At 60.7% G+C, this 22,668-nt stretch overlaps 1 protein-coding gene across 1 annotated transcript in view; it reads left to right on the forward strand.

The window, feature by feature from the left end:
• The window catches only part of TPO (thyroid peroxidase), a 40,621-nt gene extending 19,911 nt beyond the window's left edge, over positions 1-20,710 (forward strand). Inside the window, exons 6-14 of the mRNA XM_036081591.2 lie at positions 470-728; positions 1,831-2,001; positions 2,658-2,895; positions 3,469-3,677; positions 5,136-5,306; positions 9,726-9,857; positions 12,486-12,585; positions 17,204-17,336; positions 18,124-20,710. Coding sequence (XP_035937484.1) covers positions 470-728; positions 1,831-2,001; positions 2,658-2,895; positions 3,469-3,677; positions 5,136-5,306; positions 9,726-9,857; positions 12,486-12,585; positions 17,204-17,336; positions 18,124-18,162 — 1,452 coding nt within the window. The 3' untranslated portion in view covers positions 18,163-20,710. The remainder of the gene's footprint in view (positions 1-469; positions 729-1,830; positions 2,002-2,657; positions 2,896-3,468; positions 3,678-5,135; positions 5,307-9,725; positions 9,858-12,485; positions 12,586-17,203; positions 17,337-18,123) is intronic.
• The last annotated feature ends 1,958 nt before the right edge of the window (positions 20,711-22,668 follow it).

Genomic DNA, 22,668 nt, shown 5'->3' on the forward strand with positions numbered 1-22,668 from the left:
AGTAGGAGGTGGGATTTGAGCTCACGGGTCTGAATCCTGAGCCTCTGCTTCTCAGGTTCCTTGAGACACCTAGATCTCTGACTTCTCTTCTGAGCTCAGCGTTGATGGAGTGCCCACGGTGAAGGGGGCGAAGAGGTTGGGGGAGGAGTGCAGTGTGGCAGCCAGTCTCTGCGTGGTGCACCCCCAAGCTTTACGTGGCCTGCCCTGCCCTGAGGGGTGTTTGGGGGTGTCACTGACATGCCCCCCAGCTCCGTAAGTGTAAGAGCTGTGAGGATGCTCTTTGGATCCATTCACCTGTTCACCTGTTCCCTTACCTGGACGGCATGTTCCTCCCGGGACAACTCTGCCTCCCAGGGCATGCTCAGGAGGAAGTCCTTCCCTGATGCTGGGTGTGGCCCAAGTCTGGCACCGTGGGCCCTGCTGCCGGTAGCCCCTGCTCAGAAGCTCTCCTGTCTTCCTCTCTCCGTAGATCATTACCATGCGGGACTATGTTCCCAAAGTCCTGGGCCCCGAGGCCTTCCAGCAGCACGTGGGCCCCTATGAGGGCTATGACCCGGCTGTGGACCCCACCGTGTCCAATGTGTTTTCCACGGCCGCCTTCCGCTTCGGCCATGCCACGGTGCACCCGCTGGTGAGGCGGCTGGACGCCCGCTTCCAGGAGCACCCCGGCCTTCCCCCTCTGCGGCTGCAGGACGCCTTCTTCAGCCCCTGGAGGCTCCTCAAGGAAGGTGCGCTTCCCCTCCTGCTGGAGGTTGGCCTCCCTCACGCCGGCTCCCCGAAAGTGCCCACCACCCCACAGCAAGGGCCTGCTTTCACCTTGCATCATGCAGGGCTACATAATATCAGTGTTTATAGGGGAAATAGATGCATTCAAAGCCTTTTAAAGGCTAACCTGCTCATCCAGACATCTCCCCTAGGGTTTCTGACGTTCTTCAGAGCTCTCAGGGCAACCACCCCAGGTGCAAGTACCTCTGACCTATTATTTCAGAGCTACTGAAGTAGAGACCCATGTGCACCTGTTCAGTGTAAATAACAGCGTCTTCCCCATTAAACATGCAGCCTGCTCCTGCCTCGTCCCCCCCCACAGAGCACAGGAGCATGAACGTCTGCACAACAGGGCCTGGGAAGGGTTGTTTGTACCCCTTGTCCTCCCAACGCCCTCCTTCTAGAAGCTTCTGGCCTGTTGCAAAGGGTGTCTGGCACCCAGTGGACGCAGCAGGGGGAGGGGAGGGGAAGCAGTCACCACACGCGATCTTTGCTCCCACGTGAATGTGTGCGGAGCGTGAGGGAGAGAGGCCAGGGTCAGCCAGGTCACCAGGACCCCGTACATCGATGGCACCCAGGCTACCCCCCACAGGCCAGAGCGCGTGCACTTTCTGGGTTGTGCTTTGGAGCTCCAGGAGGCTAGGCAGGCGTGATAAAGGACCCATGCGATCGGGGTGGGAGGGAGCCCAGAGGTGGGCTTTTCCATAAGGGGTCCTGTGGAGAGGGCTGGCACTTGGAGGTGAGGGGAGCAGGTGCCCCGATTGACCCACCTCTGTTCAGCCACCTTCTGCCACGGGAAACAACACGAAAACTTCAGGACTGCTGGGCTCCTTCTCTGGGTCCCCTTCAGACGTGAGGCCTGCCCCTGCACCTGCTGGTCAGTCCCTGGGGATCCACATGGCAGAACCCAAGCAGTACTTGGAAATTCTCAGGATCGCTTAAAGTGAACTCGTGACCTTGAATTCGTGACCTTGTTAAGAACAAGCAGAGTTTGCTATGTGAGGTATTATTACTGTTTCTCCAGGACTCAGGAGATGACCTCGCCTCTTCCATGATGTTTTCCAGGTGGTTTGGACCCCCTGGTGAGGGGCCTTCTCGCGAGACCAGCCAAGCTGCAGGTGCAGGACCAGCTGATGAACGAGGAGCTGACGGAGAGGCTGTTCGTGCTGGGGAGCTCGGGCAGGCTGGACCTGGCGTCCATCAACCTGCAGCGCGGCCGGGACCACGGCCTGCCAGGTTTGCCCGCCCCCAGCTCCTCCCTGGGCTCCCCTCCTGCCTGAGCCGTGGCGGCAGCCACCTCAGAGCTGTTCTATTGGAAGCAGTGTCTCCAGTCTCCGGCCAACTTGCAGCGCTCTGGTTCCTCCACCGGGAGCCCATTCAGTGTTGCTTTGAGGACAGAGGCCCACAGGGTGCCCAGGGCCTCCCAGTGGGGCGGAAGCAGTCCCCAAACAGGGAGAGGGAGGTGGTCTGGCCTGGCGCTTTTTGGGAAGTCAGAGGGCCGCTGTCCTGCCCGCCCCTCCCTCTCACCTCCCCTGGGGCCAGCACACATCCTCAGCTGCCTCCAGGGTGGTCACTCACCAGCGGTCCCATCCCCTGGCCACTCTGTGGATGGGGACCCTCTTCTCGGGCCGGCCCCCAGCTCCCCACTCCCACTTGCTGTGCCCACTCCAACCCTATCGCCCTCACCTGTCCCAACCCTCCCCACCCCTCCCTGAGGCTGGCCCTGACACCCTGCCCACCGTGGCCTTTCCTCCTGGGGCCCCTGTAGTTCAGCTCTCTGGTCAACCCTGCTTGCTGCAACTGCAGATCCGGGTGGAGCCCAGCTCTGGTGAGGCAGGTGGGGCGGGCACGTGGATGGAGGGCAAGAACACCCGCAACCCCCGTCCCTGCAGGCTACAACGCGTGGAGGGAGTTCTGCGGCCTGCCCAGACTGGAGACGCGGGCCGACCTGCGCACCGCCATGGCCAACGCAAGCATCGCCGGCCGGATAATGGACCTGTACGGGCACCCCGACAACATCGACGTCTGGCTGGGCGGCCTGGCCGAGCCCTTCCTCCCCCAGGCCCGCACGGGTCCGCTGTTCGCGTGCCTCGTTGGGAAACAGATGAAGGCCCTGAGGGACGGGGACCGGTGGGTACTGCCGCCGGGCTCTTCTGTGGCCCCCATTCTGCACAGGTCCCAGCACAGCTGTGTCGTGGGCACTCACGCAGCCCGGCCGTCTCTGTGGGGCCGTGAACCCGGGTCATCACAGAAACGCAGCATAGGCAGCATGAGCACGCTGAGCACTAGAACCGAGAGCTGCTGTTGATGCGTCCGAAGGACCCGGTCTCACGTGTGAGCGGACATCATGTGGAGAGCACAGGTGTTCTGACACCCAGAAACCCACCTTTGGGTGTCCTCTCACACGGCTGCCGATTTGGGCAGGTGGGCGCTGACCAAGGCGTGAGACGCAGGCCCAGGACGGCATCCGAGCACGGGGTGGGTTTGCTGCCCCTCTGTCGGCTCGGCCTGGGCCCCCGCCCCTTGAAGGTCCCTGAGGGAGTCAGCCAAGCCAGCCCCTAATCCCGGGCCCAGTTTGTCAAGAGTGAGGAGTCTGGGAACACGCGACGCAGATGACCGCACAGGACACCCGTCTGCCCTGATGGGAGGCACCCTCAGTCGCGGGCCCCCCTGCAGCATGCTCGGCTCTCTCCTCCTCTGCAGGTTCTGGTGGGAGAGCAGCGGGGTGTTCACCGAGGCCCAACGGCGCGAGCTGGCGAGGCATTCCCTGTCCCGGGTCATCTGTGACAACACGGGCCTCCCCAGCGTGCCCACTGACGCCTTCCAAATCGGGAGATTCCCACGGGACTTTGAGTCATGCGAGAACATTCCGGGTCTGAACCTGGACATGTGGAGGGAGGCCCTTCCTCAAGGTGACGTGAAGCCCATTTTAAATTATGTTGTGGCATGTGGATTGTTTTCAAGAATGTCGTGTGCCAAAGGGGGAGGTGAGCACCCCGAGTCTGAGCTGTGCACGTGACCCCCGAGTGGGAGTGGGCAGGTGGGTGGATGAGCGCATGGGGCTTGGGGCACAAGGCGTCCACTGGGCCTCTGTGGCATGTCCACAGAGATGCACCCCGTGTCAAGAAGCCGTGTGCCCCACTAAGCTGTGGTAGAGGCGGCTCCAGCTGGGAGGTGGGAATTCGGCAAGGCAAGAAAGTGGGGGAGATGAGGGAAGTGAGGGAGGTGGGGAGGTGAGAGGAGAGGAAGTGAGGGGTTGAGGGGGTGAGGGAGGTGAAGAGATGAGGAGGTGAGGGGATGAGGATGTGAGGGTGTGAGGAGGTAAGGGGATGAGGGGGTGGGGAGGTGAGGAGGTGGGAGAGATGGGGGAGCTGAAGAGGTAAGGGGTTGAGGGGTTGGGAAAGGTGAAGGGGTGAGGAGGTTAGAGGGTGAGGAGATGGGGTAGGTGAGGGAGATGAAGGGAGGATGGGGGAAGTGAGGGAGGTGAGATGAGGTGAGAAGGTGAGGGAGGTGAGGAGATGGGGGAGCTGAAGAGGTGAGGGGTTGAGGAGTTGGGAGAGATGAGGGGGCAAGGAGGTGAGGGGTTGAGAGGTTGGGAGAGGGGAGGGGGTGAGGGAGGTGAAGGGGTGAGGAGGTGAGAGGGTGAGGGAGTGGGGGAGGTGAGGGCGTGATGGAGGTGGGGAGGTGAGGGAGTGAGGAGATGGAGGTGAAGTGAGGGAGGTGAGGAGGTGAGGTGAGAAGGTTAGGGAGGTGAGGGGATAGGGGAGGTGAGAGGGTAAGCGAGTGGTCAGGTGAGGGAGATGAGGGCATGGGGAGGTGAGGGGTTGAGGAGGTGGTGAGGTTAGGGGGGAGGGGGAGGTGAGAGGATGAGGGGGTGGTGAGGTGAGGGAGAGGAGGGGATGGGGGAGGTGAGGGAGATGAGGGGATGGGGGAGGTGAGAGGGTGAGGGAGTGGTGAGGTGAGGGAGGTGAGGGGATGGGGGAGGTGAGAGGGTGAGGGAGTGGTGAGGTGAGGGAGGTGAGGGGATGGGGAGGTGAGAGGGTGAGGGAGGTGAGGAGATGGGGGAGCTGAGGCGCCTGAGGGGGCCCCCAGGCAGGAGTGCAGGAGAGGCGCCCAGAGAGGGCCCCAGGCAGCAGGAAGGCGCGTGGCGCCGTGGTGACCGCCAGCCCTGGGCGTGGTGAGCAGGAGCGGCGTGTTGGGTGGGGACACGGCCTGGAGGGGTTGGCTCAGAGCAGCGACCTGAGGCGCGTGGGGCTCGTTCCTAATCGCCGCTGCCCCCCGTCGTGCGCGGCCTGGACGGAACCGTGGGACGTGGGGCCCACGCGGGCGGGCCGGGCAGTGAGCGGCGTCTGTCTTCTGTCCCGGCGCAGGTGACGCGTGCAGCCTCCCGGACGGCGTGGACAACGGGGGCTTCGCGCTCTGCGGCGAGTCTGGGCGGCGCGTGCTCGTGTTCTCCTGCCGCCACGGGTTCCAGCTGCAAGGCCAGGAGCAGGTGGCCTGCTCCCCCCGCGGCGCGGACCCCCAGCCCCCCGTCTGCAGAGGTCAGTGCTCCAAGCACAGGCTTCACCGACTTTACCCCCAAATCTGCAGTTTTCAAACAGGAAGTAAGGATAAGTGTCGTTCACAGAAAGGCACGCCTGGCTGGCATCATCTTCCCCGGCATCGCGTTGGCACCGAATATGGCGTTCCCGCCTGGGCTGGCACGTGCCCCAGCGGGCCCCTTTCTAGATAACGAAACATCGAGACCGTCACGGTGACGCAGGCAGGGAAGGGGGCACGTTAGTGACTTACAGGAGGAGCTTCTAGAGCCAGTTCCTCAGATGAAACCAAAGAGAAACGCTTCCACTCCAAACAGCCCACAACAGACTTGTCACCCGGCCGCGTCCTCACCCTGTGTGCGCTGGGCCCCGTGCGCCTGGGTGCGGACTTGCAGCCAGAACGCGAGTGCAGGTGGGAGCCTCCGGGGTCTGCCCCCGGTGCCCCGAGCCACCTCGCGCTCGGCTGCTTGGAACAGTGTCGGGGGCAGGGTGCAGAGCTCAGGTGACGGGCCTGGGTCCCCAAGTCGCTCCTGCAGAGAAGCGGGCAGCAGGGACGTCCCCGGGGGCCCTCTGTGCATCGGACCCCGAGGCCGGGGATTCCTGGTGACTCCTTCAGAAACGACCCACACCTGAATTCGCGACCCTGTCGGCGGGCACGAGGTGGTGGCCGGGGAAGCGATGCTGGCAGCTGGAAGCACGCACAGCGGACTCGCGGGCCCACGGACCGCAGCCACGGCCAGCTGTGACAGGAGCCTGGTGTCGGGCGTGGAGCTGCGTGGAGCTGCGTGCAGCTCGGCACAGGGAAGAGAGAGGAGAACTCGTGTAAGATGATGAAAACTCTGGGGACGGGTGGTCGTGATAGTTGCACATGAATGCCTCCAAAGTGCACAGTTAAAAATGGTTCAGATGGTCAATGTTTTCCTCAGTAACAAAAATCCCCGATTCAGTTTTGGATGTCAGGACTGCCCTGTCCTGGGAGGGCAGCAGTGCTCCGGCTTCTGGCTCTAAATCCTATAGGAAGACTGAGCGAGACCATGGGCACCCGGACCCATGACGCCGCAGTCCCATGCACCTGCCAGGCTCACGGCAGGGTCTCACGGAGAGCCAGGTCGCCGGCTGCAGAACCAGGTCCAGGGAGTGCCCCTGAGGGACAGCCCATGGCACAGAAACAGCCAGGTCAGAGCCTGCCGGGGCCGGGGACTTTGGTGCCAAACTCATGACCGCACTGGGAACCTTTGCACCCAGATTTGCACAAGCAGGCCGTGAGCGGCTGGGCTGGCGGATACCCCGTGCCTCACCAGGGCGTGATCGAGGGCAGGGAGACCTCCCAGAGAGCTCCGTCAGGGATTCGCCTTCCAGAAAGTTCGCCTTACGGGAACGCACTGCTGTGTGCCTCACACCCTTTCACCTAAATGCCTGGACATGTGATGTGTTGATTCTGGCTGTTTTCGGTATTCGTGACCCCCAATCTCTATTCTTGACGTCCCTTCCCAGCCCACCCATCATGCCTTTCTTCTTCCGTAATCCCTCAACCAACAATTCCTCTCCCCCTGAAGTGGGCAGTGCACGCCCAGCTGTGCCCGGCTCGTACTGACCGCTAGCCGTGAGCCTCGGCTCGGTTCTGAGCCTGACGGGTGCTCCTGGGGGTGACGGGGTGAACCTGGAGGGCTGCTGGGGGCACGGCCCAGGTGTTGTGGCAGCAGAGGCAGCCGCTCCAGGGCTCCCAGCATCCCTGAGTCGGGACCTGCACGGTTACCGAGACCCCGGCTGGGCAGGGCGGGTCTGGGAAGGCTGGTAACCTGCTCTAACTGGACCCTGCTCCCCACTGGCCCTGACCTGGTCCGCGCCCCACGCGCCTGGGCTGGCCACCTCAGTGGCTCCTCGGTCTGCCTCCCAAACCCACAGCCTCTGTGACTCCGCGTCTGCAAATGTGAACTGGGGATGGTCATCGGTTCCCCTCACGGCTTCTCAGTTCCTGAGTCAAATGCACAGCGGAAGCACGGGGCACGGAGCCAGCATCATGAACACCGTGCGTCAGGAGCGGCTGGCTTGGATTTCGGTGCATCCACACCGTGAACCCATGCTGAAAACATCAGCAGTATGTCCACTGACGTGCGGTGCTGTCCATGAAACATCACTGAGTAAAAACGCACAGTGATGGGCGTAACAGGAACCTGCTGAGACTTTTTAAAAAACAATGGAGGCTGTTTATTTGTAAAATATTTGTAAATGTCTCCCTGAAGACGACGGCTCGTTCATCTTGGTTTCAAACTCGGCACAGTGAGACGGAATGAGGAAGGAGAGGGTATTGACTCTTTACTTACACAATGCTGTGTTTTGTCCTAATGCATAATAATTAAGATAGAATATCTTTAAACAAAGTCCAGAAACCAATGAGGAGCAGTGGATGGTATAAATGTACTATTAACATACACAAACGTTTCCCACCTGATCTGTGCCCACGCCAGGAGTTTCTAGATCGAGAATCACAAGGGGGAACAGACTCGTGAACAGTGCAGTTTCATGTGGCGAAACTAAGAGCCTCCGCGGGTCCTCGGTGCACACGGCCATGGCTGCGGGCAGGAAAGCCGGGCTCACGGCAGGATGAACGCGCAGATCCGATGAGATGCACACTCTTCTCTTCACTCAAACCCTACTCATCTGCTTACCCACCCACAAGAAAGGGATGGAGAGAGAAATCTGCCCAATTAACTGTAATGAGTCTCTTTTGAGGGCTTTGAAGTCGGAAATTCAAAGTGGACAAAAAGTGGGGTGTCTGTGGCCCTTTGCCCCTCGTAGCCAAGAGGGTGTGTGATAGATGAACAAAGCCATGCTCCTGTGTCCACCAACAGTGAGGCCCCGGCCAGCACCCTGTGCTCAGGGGACGGGAAACAATGCTGGGCGGGTAGGTGAGCCTGGCCTCACGCGCATCGACCCGGGAATCTGGGGACTCAGCGGGCCTGAGACCCGTGTGGGTCTGTCCCACCTGCCCTGCAGCTTCCCCGGGCAGGGAGACCAGAAAGTATGGGGTCACTGACTTGGGCGAAGCGTGTCCCCAAAAAGCACGCTGCAGTCCTGACGCCGGCTCCTTGAAGGTACATAATTATGCCCATTTACATGTGGGAGAAGTCTGTCTTGGGGCACAGCCCTCACCCTCGGCCTCCGCGTCAGGAGCAACCCCGCCCTGCAGCCCCACGTGCACTTGCCCCGTGGACAACACCCACGGCTTACGTTTGTCCTCAGCTCTGGTCAGGCTCCAAGTTCCCCACCTGCGTCCTGGGAGGCGAGCGTCACTCTGTGGCCAGACGCCGGCCTAGGCAGGGGTCCAGCCTCCACCAGGCAAGTCCCCGTGCGCCCTGTCCCCATGTCACCCAGGAGTGTTGGTGGCACAGGGTCCGGGATGAAGGCAAAGGGGCAGAGCCTGGCTCGGCTAGCGGTAAAGGCCGAGCTGGTGTTCACGTCATTCCCCAAACACAGGACGGCCTGACAGGGTGTGATGGTCTTATTTATTCAGCACGTGCTCAGGGATCTGTAACATACGTTGTCTGTTGACACTAAGACCACCTGTGTTTCCTGGAATTGGCCAGAAAAGAAACGTTACTTGAAGAAAAATGGACACAGCAGGTCAGGTGGAAACAGGCCTTGGGAATCCGGCAAGGGTTCCAGGTTTCCGGCAGAAGAAGACGTGAGGGCGGAACCCCTTCCTCAGTGACGGTGGCCCGCCCAAACACACCAGCTCGCCGGGCCTGGGAGTGCAGGCTCCGACTCAGGGCTGGGAAGCCAGTGCTCCCCCCGTGGTCAGGGCCAAGGGTCGTGGGGTCTCGCAAGCTCTCTGAGGGTGAGCCGTCTGGTGGGAAAACAGTCCGAGCGGACGCACAGACCCAGCCCTGCCCTGGCCACCCCCAGCCCCCACGCTCCCGTCCCCCACCAGGCCAGGTGCCACTCGGTGTGGAAGGTGCCAGATCCTCCACCCCCATCTGACCCCACGTCTGATGAGGCACAGCTGCCCAGCGTGCCGTGAGCTCCCAGTGACCGCACGGCACACCCCGGCCATGCTGGCTCACCTCATGCTCAGGCACGAGCACTTGGCACAAAGTTTGAATGGAAGCGAGCCATCAGCCCGGGAGGGACCGATCAGCATCAGTGTGGGCGGGGTCTCCTGCACAGCGTCATGGTCACGCCGTGCGGCGTGGTCACAAAGTGGCCGACTGTCGGGCTGACCTCAGAGGACACCCCCTGGCAAGGAGAAAGCGGGTGCTCAGGGAGAGGCCTGGCACAAGGGGGCACGGCTGACAGGGTACTGGGGGTTCTCGGATTCTCTTGCCCACGGTTCGGAGAGAGTGCAGGTGCCTCCGGGGTGAGGGCCGGAGCGGGGGACGGGGAGGACGGGGACATTGCCTGACCTCCGTGTGGTCTGTGCAGATATCAACGAGTGTGAAGATGTGACACACCCTCCCTGCCATCCGTCGGCCCGGTGCAGGAACACCAAGGGCAGCTTCAGGTGTGAGTGCACGGATCCCTACGTGCTGGGGGAGGACGGAAGGACATGTGTAGGTGAGTGCACTCCTCCGCGTCCTGAGCGGGCGGTATGCCCTACGGATGGCGGCAGGGTCGTCCTCCCGGCTGCACTGCGCCCGTGAACATGTGTGTCCCACCGTCATGCGTGGGTGAGAGTGACGGGGCCATGTGTGTCCCGCCGCCGTCGTGCATGGACGAGAGTGACGGGGCCACGTGTGTCCCGCCACCGTCATGCGTGGGTGAGAGTGACAGGGCCACGTGTGTCCCGCCGCCGTCACGCGTGGACGCAAGTGACGGGGCCGCACCATCAGGTGATTGTTGGTGGCCTACCGCGTGTGCCCCTGGCCGTGGGCTGCACCCCGTGTCCTCCTCACATGCTTTCCCTCTGCCCCTCTCCACGGTGCCTCCTCCTGGGGAAGCCTCTAGCTTTACTCACAGTTCTCTGTTTGAACATTATTCTCCATGTATCTGCAGCTAGACCACTTTTGGTCACAAAAAACTAGAAAGCAGCAGCTCTTGCATTCAGGGTTTTCAGGAAAATATCTAAAATGGCCGTCCGAAGGCCGCCCAGCGAGGCAGTCTGGTGCCCATGCCGCACACACGCACAGGAAGGGGGTCAGGGCAGTTCCAGGCCTGGGAGAGCGGATCCGGAGCCTGCAGGCTGAGCCGAGGGCCCGGGTCAGCAGTCCCGAGTCTCCCCGGGAAGACTCTGTGCTTCTGTAACGTCTGCTCCAGCAAGTGAAGGGCGCCCCCTCCACGCCCTCCGCAGGGATGTTTGCTCCAGACCCCGTCCCCGCCTCTCTGAATGACGCTGGCCCCAGAAAAGTGGGATTTCGTGCCGAGTGTGCCCTGAGGGTGCACGTGTTGAGAAATAGTGACTCTTATTTGGGTCCTTGCACGTGGTCACCCCGTCCTGGGTGGGTCGGGGCGCAGTCGTCTGCTGGAGCCGTTGTCAGCTCGCGTCCCCATCGCCCTGCTCCCCGCTCCCCGCGTCGACGACCACTGGCGTCCACGACGTACCACAGGCTGAGTTTATGAGCCTCCAGGTAATTCCGGGAAAGCTGCACCACTGTGCAAGCTCGTGTAGGTGTGTTTTTGCACAGCTGTTCTCGGTCAAACACGCGTGTGGGCTTCCCCCATCGGGTGAGGATAAAGGAGACCCCACGGCAGCCAGGAAGGCCCTGGGAACCGTGTCCGGAGACGAATCAGGGCTCAGCTGGCTCCGGTTTGGTTTGGTTTTGAGTCTTGGGACCACAGCTGTGCGTTCTCTTGCTCGGCTGCTGTAACAGCCCGGCTGGACCACACGGCAGGTGTGCTGTCCCAGTCCTGGGGCTGCAGTCTGAGGTCCAGGCGTGGGCAGGGCTGTTCGTCGCGAGGCCTCTCTCCCGTGTCCTCACCGGGTCGTCCTTTCTCACAGGACACCAGTCACTGGGATGGGGGCCCAGCCTCATGACCTCGTTTGACCCCAGTTACCTCTTTAGACCCACCTCCATACAGCCATGCAGGTGGGCATCTGGCAGGTGGGGCGGAGCCAGGGGAGAGTCGTTCCAGGCACCAGACGGGCGCAGGCTGAGCCGGCTGGGGTGCTGTGTAATCCGCCGAGGGGTCCCCGCTCCCACTCTGTCTGCCCTCCGAGGCCAGGGGCAGCTCTCTGAGCAGTGCACACCTGCCGCCTGGGAGCTAGCTCGATGCCGTGACAGGCCACAGAGGGCGGTGGGCTTGTCTGTGGAGCCCGCTCGTTATCGTCTTGGAAAAATCAGTGCCCGCACTCTGGACGATGCCTGGGCGGGCCGTGCTCACCGCGGGGCCTCCCCTGTGCCGGCAGACAGTATTTTACATTTATTTGAAAGTGGATGTCCCGACCTCCTGTATTTCGACTTGGCCAGCAGGGAGCTGGCAGCTTTGGAGCGGGTGCGTGTGCGGGTACGGGACTTGCACCCACACAGAACAGCCGGCGATGCATGGGGATCCCAAAGCCCCCCTTGCCCGGCAGGCACGTCCTCGGCAGGTGGTGGGACCCGGAACAGGATAGGGCTGGAGAAGCCTCCTATTCTACCCCCACTTTCTGGGTGTGGCTCAGACGCTTCCCCAGTCCCCTCCCTGAGACCCGGCATGTCCAGGCCACTCCCGGCAGCCTCCTTCCCCGTCCATGGCCGCTTCTGGTCTGTAGCTGCCAACCCTGCTCATTTCTTCCAGTCGAGCCTATAGCTGGGACACCCGCTGTGTTTGGCCCCCCACGGCTTCCCCACAGGGCTCTGACCACCGCCCGGACAGTGCCCCAAAGTTTACCCTCTACCCACTTCTGCAAAAAGCAGGGCTGCCAAGGGCGCGAGCTCAATTGCGCCTCCAACCACCTGCTCGTTTGGCCCCTCTCTGAGCCCAGTGGAGGCAGGCCAGGTCCCCAGCCCCTCTGCATGGGGCTCGCTCATCTCTCCTGGCCAGCCCTCGAGGGAGGGCCTGTGGCCTGAGAAAGGGCAGGCACCCCTGTGCCCTCCACCAGCTCTCCCCACACCTCACGTTCAGGAGAGCCCATCTGTTGAAATGGCAGCTTTGGGCAGTCGCAAGTGGAGGTGAGCCCCTCAGGACCAGGGTGGGCTGGGCTCACGGGGCACACTGGCTGCAGCCCTCGGCAGGTGGGCTCGCTAACCCGCTCCTTCTCCCCAGACTCCGGGAGGCTCCCGAAGGCTTCCCTGGTCTCCATCGTGTTGGGCGCCCTGTTGGTCGGCGGCCTGGCAGGCCTCACCTGGACGGCGGTTTGCCGGTGGTAAGTCCTCCCACTGAAGCTGGCATGAGGCCGTTTCCTCCCCCGTGGGCAAGGCTGGTCTGTTTGAGGCCAGTGTAGATGCTCAGCGCCCCGAACCCCTCCAGCCCCAGAGCTATTTTGTACAAAGCCTTAGACTTCTGGTTCTTTATTATGCTTTAAGTAATGAAGGTGGAACAGTGACCCGCACACCTCGGGGTGTCAGGTGCCTGTGGAGGGAGATTCTGGGATGGGGATGCTTGGCAACGTCACCTGGTTGCATGAGATGCTCTCGTTAGGAGCAGAGAGTCTCACACAGATTTGTCGGAGAATAAAGGTCATCCCTGGATAAAAACCAATTCTTCAGCTGTACCCCCCCCCACGGGGCAGACTCCTGGAAATTGGGAACTTGAAAGTTGGACTTTTATGTTAAAAATGGCCGCGCGGTGGGGCCTTCAGAGGGGGATCTGAGTGTCTCTGTGGGAAACGGGTCTGCACCCCTGCTGCCCCTTCCTGACCAGCGGCTCTGAGGAATCAAGCTCAGAGTCTAGCTGAACTTTCTCGTGGGCATAAACTAGAAGAAGCCATGGCTGGTCCCGTCTGGCCGGGCCCCACCCCCACCCCGCCGCGGAGCGTCTGCCGTGAGACGTCTGGGCTGCCCCGCGGAGCGTCTGCCGCGGTGCCCTTGCCCACTGCCGCGCCTGCTCCCCGGCCGCCTCCCGTGGTCCCGTCCCCCCGCCCCTCTGCCACAGTGGCGCTGCTGCGAGCCAACCCCAGAGCCCGAGTGGTCGGGGGTCACCACCAGGAGGTCACCGTCACGTTCCACTGCCAGCCGCAGCCTGGCTCTGATCCGAGCACCTGGGGGGTAACGCCCCAGGACCCATGATGGCTCTGCTCTGCCTGCCAGCACCCATCTCCTTTAAACCCCAAGACCCCCTCTGCCTCCACGTCTTTACCTGACACGTGACTTTACCATCTGTCTGGTAAATGTATTTAAATGACACACTTTCTAGCAGGTTCGTAACTTCTGGCAGGGCTAATGGATGCCACTGTTCAGATGACACAGTGAGGAATTCCTTCAGCTTACCAGCTAATGCAAACCCCCAGCAGCTGTGGGTCTCACTGGCTAGGTGAATCTAGCCATTATGTCGTTAAACTCTGCTATCGATCATGTGAGGTCTTTGTTACTGGCTGAAATGCACTCCCCAAATTCAATGTTGAAGACCTGATCTCTGGTACCTTGGCATGTGACCATATTTGGAAGCAGTGTCATTGGGGATGTAATGAGTTGAGATGGGGTCGTGTTGGAGTAGGTGTCCCCAATCTAACAGGTCTGCTGTCCTCATAGGAAGGGGGAATAGGGTCAGGGACGCACACAGAGTGAAGGCCGGTGAAGATCAGGGCAGAGATTGGGGAATGCGTCTGCAGGGTCACCAGCAAACCCCCAGAAGCTGAGCTCCTCATGGCCTCAGAAGGAGCCAGCTGTCCCGCCATTATGACCCCACACGTCCACACTGCAGAAGGGGGAGAGAACAGATTTCCATGGCCAAGCCCATGGGGCCGTGGCCCGGTGTTACTGAAGCCCCAGGAACCCAATACAGCAGTGCTGGGGTGTCTGTTTGCAGAATGTGTTGCTCGCGCACGCTGGTAACAGCTGGAGTAGCTTCTGAGACCCAAGTTCTGCCCAGGTCTGGGGTCCTGGCCGTGGGCACCGCACCCCCCCACCTCCTCCCAGTTTGCTTTGGCACCAAGTGTGATCACACCATCAGGACCGTCACCATCAGGACCGTCACCGTCAGGACCGTCACCATGAGGACCGTCACCATCAGGGCCGTCACTGTCAGGGCTGTCACCGTCAGGACCGTCACCATCAGGGCCGTCACCATGAGGACCGTCACCATGAGGACCGTCACCGTGAGGACCATCACCGTCAGGGCCATCACCGTCAGGACTGTCACCATGAGGACCATCACCATCAGGGCCATCACTGTCAGGGCTGTCACTGTCAGGACCGTCACCATGAGGACCGTCACCGTGAGGACCGTGACCATCAGGACTGTCACCATCAGGGCCATCACCATGAGGACCGTCACCATGAAGACTCACCATGAGGACCATCAACGTCAGGGCCATCACCATCAGGACCGTCACCGTGAGTACCGTCACCATCAGGACCATCACTGTGAGGACCGTCACCGTGAAGACCGTCACTGTGAGGACCGTCACCATCAGGGCCGTCACCTTCAGGGCCGTCACCGTGAGAACTGTCACTGCCAGGACCATCACCATCAGGGCCATCACTGTCAGGGCCGTCACCATGAAGACCACCACCATGAGGACCATCACCGTCAGGGCCGTTACCGTGAGGACCGTCACCATCGGGACCGTCACTGTGAAGACTGTCACCGTGAGGACCATCACCGTCAGGGCTGTCACCGTGAGTACCGTCACCGTCAGGGCCGTCACTGTCAGGCCGTCACCGTGAAGACCGTCACCGTTTGGGCTGTCCCCATCAGAGCCATCAGGGCCGAAACTGTCAGGCTGTCATTCTGATGAACACTGACCGGTCATCACCTACATCCTCTTCAAGGCACCACTGCTGACCTGTTGGAGAGATTATGTCAACTAACGTTTAAACAGCGTCTCTGGTTTTAGGTGGGGCTGGTGGCAGGAAATAGTCCTAAGGATCACCTGGTCTTAGAAGCTTAGACATTGGCAGTAATTAAAACCCATAGCCGGTCACCAAATGAACAAAGCGGTAGAAACGAGACAGGCCGTGGGCACACACCCCCGGACGGGCTGGTGGCTGCGATCCCGTGGACTGAATGTCCACACCGTGAAGAACTGATGGTACCACGACTTAGTATTCACGTGGTTGTAAATGTCTCCATTAGACATCGGTCCCCTTATCGTTATGCAAAAGTGCGTCCAGACGCCACACAAGGAAAACAGATTTAAGATTGACAGCCATCCGTCAAATGATACATTTCCAGGAAATTTGGGAGGAAAGTGTCCACCGCACTGGATTCTTGACTCTGGAGCCTTAATACACGCCACCAAGCACCGCTTTGTTTGCTGGTCAGGACGTGGCGAGCAGACCGTTGGGCCGCAGAGACGCTCAGAGCCGCATGAACAGGCAGGTATTGACTCGCAAAGGGCTGGGGGCCCGCGGCCTCTGTGGGGACCAGACAGACAGCACCTAAGCCCCCGGAGAGCGCAGCCCTGCCGCCACGCCCAGAAGTGCCCTCTCCACGAGCCCTGACCCTGGGATCTGCTCCCCTCCCCACAACAAAAGGCCTTTCCTCTTGTCTTTGAAACTGCTTTGGTTGAGAGCTTGAAACTTCCTGGTGTTTGGTCCTCCTGGGGAGAGAGGGAAGCTTGGAAAGGGGGGTTTGTCCTCTGGGATTGGGAGGGCACAGGGTGCCGTCGGAGGGGGCTTTGCCCCTTGTGGGCCGACCCGAGGAACTGCCCTCTGCGGTGGCTCTCACGGGACAGCCCATTAGTGGGTGCTCACCCGGGTCACCCTCCCTGCTGTGTCCACACCGGCGACTCCGCGTCCACGGCCCACAAACGCCCTGGCACCTGGGCACCTGCTTCCCACCCAGCCCTTTGCCGCGGGGCCGCGTGGCTTCATCCAAAGCACCTCCAGCCTGTTGTGCTTCTGGGAGGATAGTGGCCACGTGCCCGGCGCCGCTGTCCTGGATCAGTGGCGGACGTGCCCACTCCCACTCCCATGGGCCACTGACCCCCAGAAGAGCTCGGTGTCACCCGCTCATGGCCACGGGCAGGGGCGGAGGTGGGGGTGAGGCGGGAGGTTGAACCGCGCCCGAGACGTCTCTGCTCTGGTCTCCCCGTGCTTCCTTCTGCAGCTCTGGCTGGTCCTTTCTGCCGCTCCGCCGGCTGCAGTTACCTGGCTTACCCGAGGTCTGTCTTCTTCTCCACATAGACACATACTGCTGGATCGTCCCCACTGCGTGCGGTGTTCTCTGTGCCCGTGGGTCCCAGTGCATCCTGTCCACGTCCATTCCTCCCGTGACATTCCCTAATTTCCCTGTGACTCCCCTGGGCCTGCTGGTCGTCCGGGAGGGTGCTATTCACACCCTGGGGACCCCCAGCATTGTGAGGGTCTGACGAGGAGGAGATGCAACCAGGACCGGCCCCAGCAGGACAGGAGCACGTGCTTCTGAGATGTTCGTGGATCAGGAAACCTACGTCCAGATGCAAAGTGTCTGCAGTGAGCCTGGAAAACAACAGAGAAAAAGGGAGTGGGGAGCCTGCCCACAGTTCAGTCTCTCTCCTGGGATTGTGATTTTCCGAATGCATTTCTGCAGGAATCAGAAGTGGATCAGATGAGTTTGGCAGGACTGGGGCTAGGGGCGGTCTCTGGGCAGGGCGTTCGCGGCCTGGGGCGGGGGTTCCTGGTGCTGGACCGGCTCCGCAGAACAGTGCAGGCCACGCTGCACCTTAACGCTCTCTTCTCTTCGCGGTAACCGCGGCCCCGGGCTCCTCGCCTGATGGATCAGGGAGGCACGGCGTTCCGGCCCCCCTCCAATCACAGTGGCAACATGACATTGTGTGTGATGGGCTCTGGGGGGTTCTCCTGAGTCGTGACCACCCTAACCAGATGTGTGCTTGTCCACAGGACGCTCACGGGCCGTAAAGCCTCACTGCCCATCGCAGAGACAGATGGAAGAGGGACCTGCCAGCCGGGCCGTGGAGCACGCCGGGACACGAGTGTGCGGCAGCCTGGTGCCCCCACTCCGGGCGCAGGGCAGGTGGGTGCACGCCTGGGTGAACGCAGGGTTGCCACACGTCACAGTCCCATTCAGACCAGGAGGCCATCACGGAGACCCTGGTCCTGTCCCCCGTGTGGCGACCCCCCGCCGGTCCTGTCCCGCTGTGCACGGGCCTGCTGTGTGTTTACTGCTCGTGCAAACTGGGTTTATACAAGAGGATGATCTGTGAAAATTTTAACCTACCTTTTAAAAAGTGTAGACAAATCAGAACGAGTAAGCCAGAGCGAGATCATGACAGTGCTTGCCGTTGGTACAAACCGGTTTCAAAACTGACAGCCGAGGGCAGGCATTCGCCTCAGTGTTACCCCAAGTCTCGGCCGAAGAAGACAGCCAGAGGCTGAAAGTGTTCACTTCTAGAATGCACTTTTTAAAAAAAATGGAATCATCACAAGTAGTGTGGAGACAACCAGTCTAGACTTGCGTGTTACTACTTTTACTTTGTCTGCATGACCACCGAGATGGGGCACTAAAGTCAGTGCGTGCCCGCGCCCATCCGAGACGTAGGCGGTCACCGGGACGCGCAGAGCTGGCTGGCCCTGTCCCCCGAGGTGTCCCACCACAGCAGGATCTGCGTTCGCACCCACGTGGGAACCCAGGATCCGCGTTCGCACCCACGCGGGAACCCCTGTCGGAATGCACACGCGAGGCCCCTTCCAGCCACCCTGAGATCCACGTGTCCCCGGGCACCTGAGTAGCCGACTGAGACCCAGGGGCCCCGGCGGGTGTCCCGTCTGTCCGCGTGCTCAGAGTCACTTCTCTCCCACAGGACCCAGCCTGTGGATCCCAAATCCTTCTCTGCCAGTAGGAACCACAGTGGTGTGCTTGGAGGCCGGGCGTGAGCAGGTGCAGCTGTGGGCTGATTCCTGGGAGCGGACGGTCGGTCTCGGGACCGGAACTCCCTGCACAACGAGGGGGGAGATGTTCACTCTGGAAACACCGATCCCGGCATTTCCATCCGGAATAAAGTGTGTGCTGCTCCCCAAGCAAGAGTCACGTGTCCTTCGCATTCGCTTTCACGGGACGGTGACGGGGTGGACGCCGATCAGGACGCACTGGCCCAGCGTTCAGGGCTTAACAACAGTTCCTGTTTCCAAAATCACCGCTGAGGCTGTTTTCAAGTCGAGGCCAATCTAGCATGTGCTCTAGTTCCGATCCAGCACAGGCGAATAAATCGCACCCTCACCGCCGTCTGGCGCTCTGTGTGAACCGCCTGACCCACGCCTCCTGGGGCTGCCTCCACACCCATCTACATGCTTACGAGCCTCTCCGTCCCGCCCGACAAATGGGGACACTGCTCTGCACTCGCGTCCGTCTTCCCTGGTGTCGGCCTGCCCCTTCTCTTCCTTCCGCGCCGTTTCCTGCCGGCCAACCTGCTTTTCGGCGTCCCACGTCTCAGTGACCTCTGAGCCATGAATGCTCGGCGCCTGCGTCCCCTCCCGGCTGCGTCACCTCCCACGGGCCCTCCCTGCAGGCGGCAGCAGGGGAAGGAGGATGGCTCTTGGGATTGTTGTTGCCCCCAAGGGGACTGTGGCAAAATCCCTTAGAGCCAGGCCCGCTCTGGGCAGCTGCAGCTCACCCCCAGCTCCCCCCAACACGGGTCTCCCTTCTGAGGGTCCCTGGCCTTAGTGGCGTCAGGGAGCTGAGATCCCCACAGAGCACTGATTGCCATGACCCTAGTTTTCTGCACGAAGTGACCAAGTGGCAGGCCGCGTCCCCTGCCCAGGTGGCCGGTCCCTCCCAGCCCCCCGGGAGATGGGAAGCCTTCCCTCCCAGCAGAACCGCACGTAGATGCACCTGCCCTGGAACATGGAGCATAGCTGGTGACAGAGAGACCAGGTTAGTCCGAGCAGCTCTTCCTGACACACAGGAGGGAGGACCTGGCGAGGAAATTGGTGAATGTTTGAGAAACAGGTCTTCCTGCTCATAACCTACAAATACTCTGTGTTCCTCACGGGGGCGGGTCCCAGATTCTTATTACTGTTCAGTTTAACATTAAGGACAATGATTAAACTGCCATCAGAGGCACCCTGGGGAGAGCTCACCGTGCGGAGCCCACGTCCCCCTTGGACGTTAGGGGCGATAGTGAGCCCGCAAACACCGTGCAGCCTGTGCTCGTGGGCCTGGGACAGCCTGGGACTCCACAGGATTTCCGTAAGAAGTCGGGAGTGGGGACGCACTGAAGGTCAGTCTTCCTCCAGGGCCCCTCAGGCTCCTGCTGGCATCCGTGGCCAGGACATGGCCCCCGGCTAGGGGTTCCTGTGCTGAGTCTGCTCTGGGGTCCTGTCTTTAGTGTCGTGGTTCCCGTGTGCTTGGTGTTTGCCCCATAAGCAGTATGATGAACAGCTACTTAGCCCGAAGGAGTAGTCCCGAGATAATTAAGTATCCACGGGTCACGAGCCCAATGACCCTCAGCTGGGCCTTAATGTGCTCACACCGTCTTGTCACTTGTAGGGAATCCTTACTCTCCATGAAATAAGATTGCTTTGGGGTATCGGTTACTTGGCGAGCATAACTCTGGACTGGCGATAGTTTGGTGGTGGTCTAAGCACTTGGACCAAGTATCCAGGGGTCCATCAGCTCCCTTTCCAGGCCCCCCTGTGTCCGCTGTGCCCGGCTTGCTTCCCTTCCTTCCCTGGGGCTGTTCCCAGGAGGATGACCATGAAAACTGACGGCGTCCTTGGATAATGAGCCTCACGGATGTTAGCCCTGGACGTCCCCCCCCAAGGTCACTTCGTGTAGCCCCTTCATTTTGCAGCGGGGCAGCTGACTCCTGGGTGCGGGCAGGGACCTGCTCTGCGTCACATGGCAAATTAAATTCAAGGAGGGGTGGAAACGCCGTCCCCGTGGCTCCTCGCGGATCCACCTGCCACTACCATGGAACCAACTGCCAGCATCTCCACCCCAAACCTGGACTCCCAACTGTGCGGTAGCTGTTTGGGAGCATCTGACCGCTTCCCACGGGGGGAGCCGGGCCCCATCCTCGCTGGGCATGTCCATCGCCCGTGAGCCTCACCCCTGAGCGCCCCGACGGGAGCCCGGGCCTCGGTGGGGCTGGACACCTGCCCAGGCCTCTTCTGGGCGCTTTTCCGGGGAATGCGCCGTTTTCCTGGGCCGACAGCACCACCTGCTGGGTGCGACGGGGAACACAACCCGTCCCAGCTGCTTTTCTCTGACCGGCACCAGGCGCTTCAACGGCTGGCTTGGAAGAATTCCTCTTTGGCTCCAGCGTGAGGAACCGGTGCCGAGTACAAGGCAGCCGCTTATTGTACCTGCTTTATTTGGGAGTTAAACGCCTGGGGAGGGACGGGATGTGGCAAACCTCGCCCCTGAAGGCGACCGCGGGGAAGGATGGCAAAAACTGTCAGAAATAGAAATAAAAGACTTATCAAAACATTGTGTAGGGGCACCTGGATGGCTCAGTTGGTTAAGCGTCTGCCTTCGGCTCAGGTCATGGTCCCAGGGTCCTGGGATCGAGCCCCGCATCAGGCTCCCTGCTCGGCGGGAGGCCTGCTTCTCCCTCTCCCACTCCCCCTGCTTGTTCCCTCTCTCGCTGCGTCTCTGTCAAAAAAAAAAAAATGTGTAATGTGTTTTTTCACAACAAATTACCTCTGTCCTTTTTTATTTAAAGTTCACCTTGTAGTGACTTCTGGCCGAGGCGGTGTGCACTCGGCAGTGCGGTCCAGCCGCCCTGAGGACAGCGTCTGCCCGGGGCCTGGGTTAGCCCCACGGAGATCACGTGCTGTGCAGCGTGAAGGGCGAATCAGAATACGATTTAGTCTATCCAGTGGGGCAAGCATGTAAGACTAAGCACTGGCACCGATTTCTTTACAAAATGTGATTCCAGGGAAATTTTGCTATATTTGTTTTTATTAATGTAGATTTTTTTAAAAATTGGAGAAAAGAAATCACGTCATATTATAGACCTATTTCCAAAAATCCAGGCAGAATGAAGGGTTCGGTTTCCAGTGATGACAGGCTGGGGGTTTTGTTGCAGCTGCTTTTGGTGCAAAAACAAAAGATAGTTAATCTACACGGCAGCCCCCCCGCCCCCCGGAGCAGAAAGGCTGGTGGGTGCTGCAACCTCTCAGATTCTGGAAGACCAAAGACCAGGGCAGCAGGTGCATCTGCTCAACCTCCCCATGCCCTCCCCAAACTGAGATACTCTCTCTAGCAACAGCTAGCTGGAGCTTGGGAAGGAGCCTGCTCCCTCCGTCCTTGTAGACGCACCTGCCCCCTGGCTGACCTCGGGACCAGCCCGGGTCTCTGTAAGGTGCAGAGTGCGTTTCTGTGGTTCAGCAGCAAGCCTGCGTGACAGAGACCCACCCCAAGGAAGGTCCTCACCCGCACTACACCCGGAAGCCTGGGTGGTTAAGGAAGGAGCCACCGAGCCCACGGCCCACGAGAGAGGGTTCCACACCACCCAGCACGCTTGGAGCTGGGCTTTCAGGACTGAGCAGGACGTCTCTCAGGTGGGCAGCCTCCAACCACCGATCTCGGTAATTAACTGAATCTTGAGGCAGAGTCCAGAGATGGGCATGCTTGCTCTTCTCGAGCAAAGCCTGGTTCGGACGTTGCTTCCGAAAACAACTCACACTGAACAGGAGCGCGAGGGAAATGCAGGTTGATCACACCTGGTCTCCATGCAAGGAATCAATGCCACCCACTTCTCTAAACCGTCCGTGTCCGCCGGGAAATGGAGACAGATTTGTCCCTAGACGTCCTTAGTGCGGTAATGGAATAACCTTTGGTCTGACTCAGGGCTCTAGCCCGAGGCCTGGGGTTACCCGCAGGGTGTGGGTCAAGACACCAGGCACAGCGCCGGGGCCCCGTGTTTGAAGGGCGGGCGGCTCCCATCGGCGCCGGGCTGGGGGAGGCCACACCGGAGGGAGGGGGGAGGGGGGAGGTGGATCCCCAGCCCCCAGCAGTAAGATTTTTGGCCGGATTCACTTCCTTGTGGGGGTAGGACCGAGAGCAGTTTCAGGTTCCAGAGAAAAAGGGTTGACTTTCTGGAGTTTTGGTGTGTGTTCATTGGTTCTGTGGGATTTTTTGTCTGGGTTGGTTTGATCTGTGCTTGTTTCGGTGGCCAGCCAGAGCATGCCGACGGCTAGGCGAGTCCCGCTCCTGAGGCGGGTCACAGCCGGGCTGTGCTGACAAGGGGAGTGACAGCGCGTCTGCAGACCGGTGTCCGTGGGGCCGCGCGGTCACGGGGCCCTCCCTGCACCGTATGTCACTGAGTAGAAGCCGGTCACAGGTCCCCCCACGCTCGAGGTGGGGACCAGAAGGTGGGCGTCGGGGCCGTCCTGCCTGCCCC

This window comes from Halichoerus grypus, chromosome 10, assembly GCF_964656455.1.
Source record: "Halichoerus grypus chromosome 10, mHalGry1.hap1.1, whole genome shotgun sequence".
Taxonomy (NCBI): Eukaryota; Metazoa; Chordata; class Mammalia; order Carnivora; family Phocidae; genus Halichoerus; species Halichoerus grypus.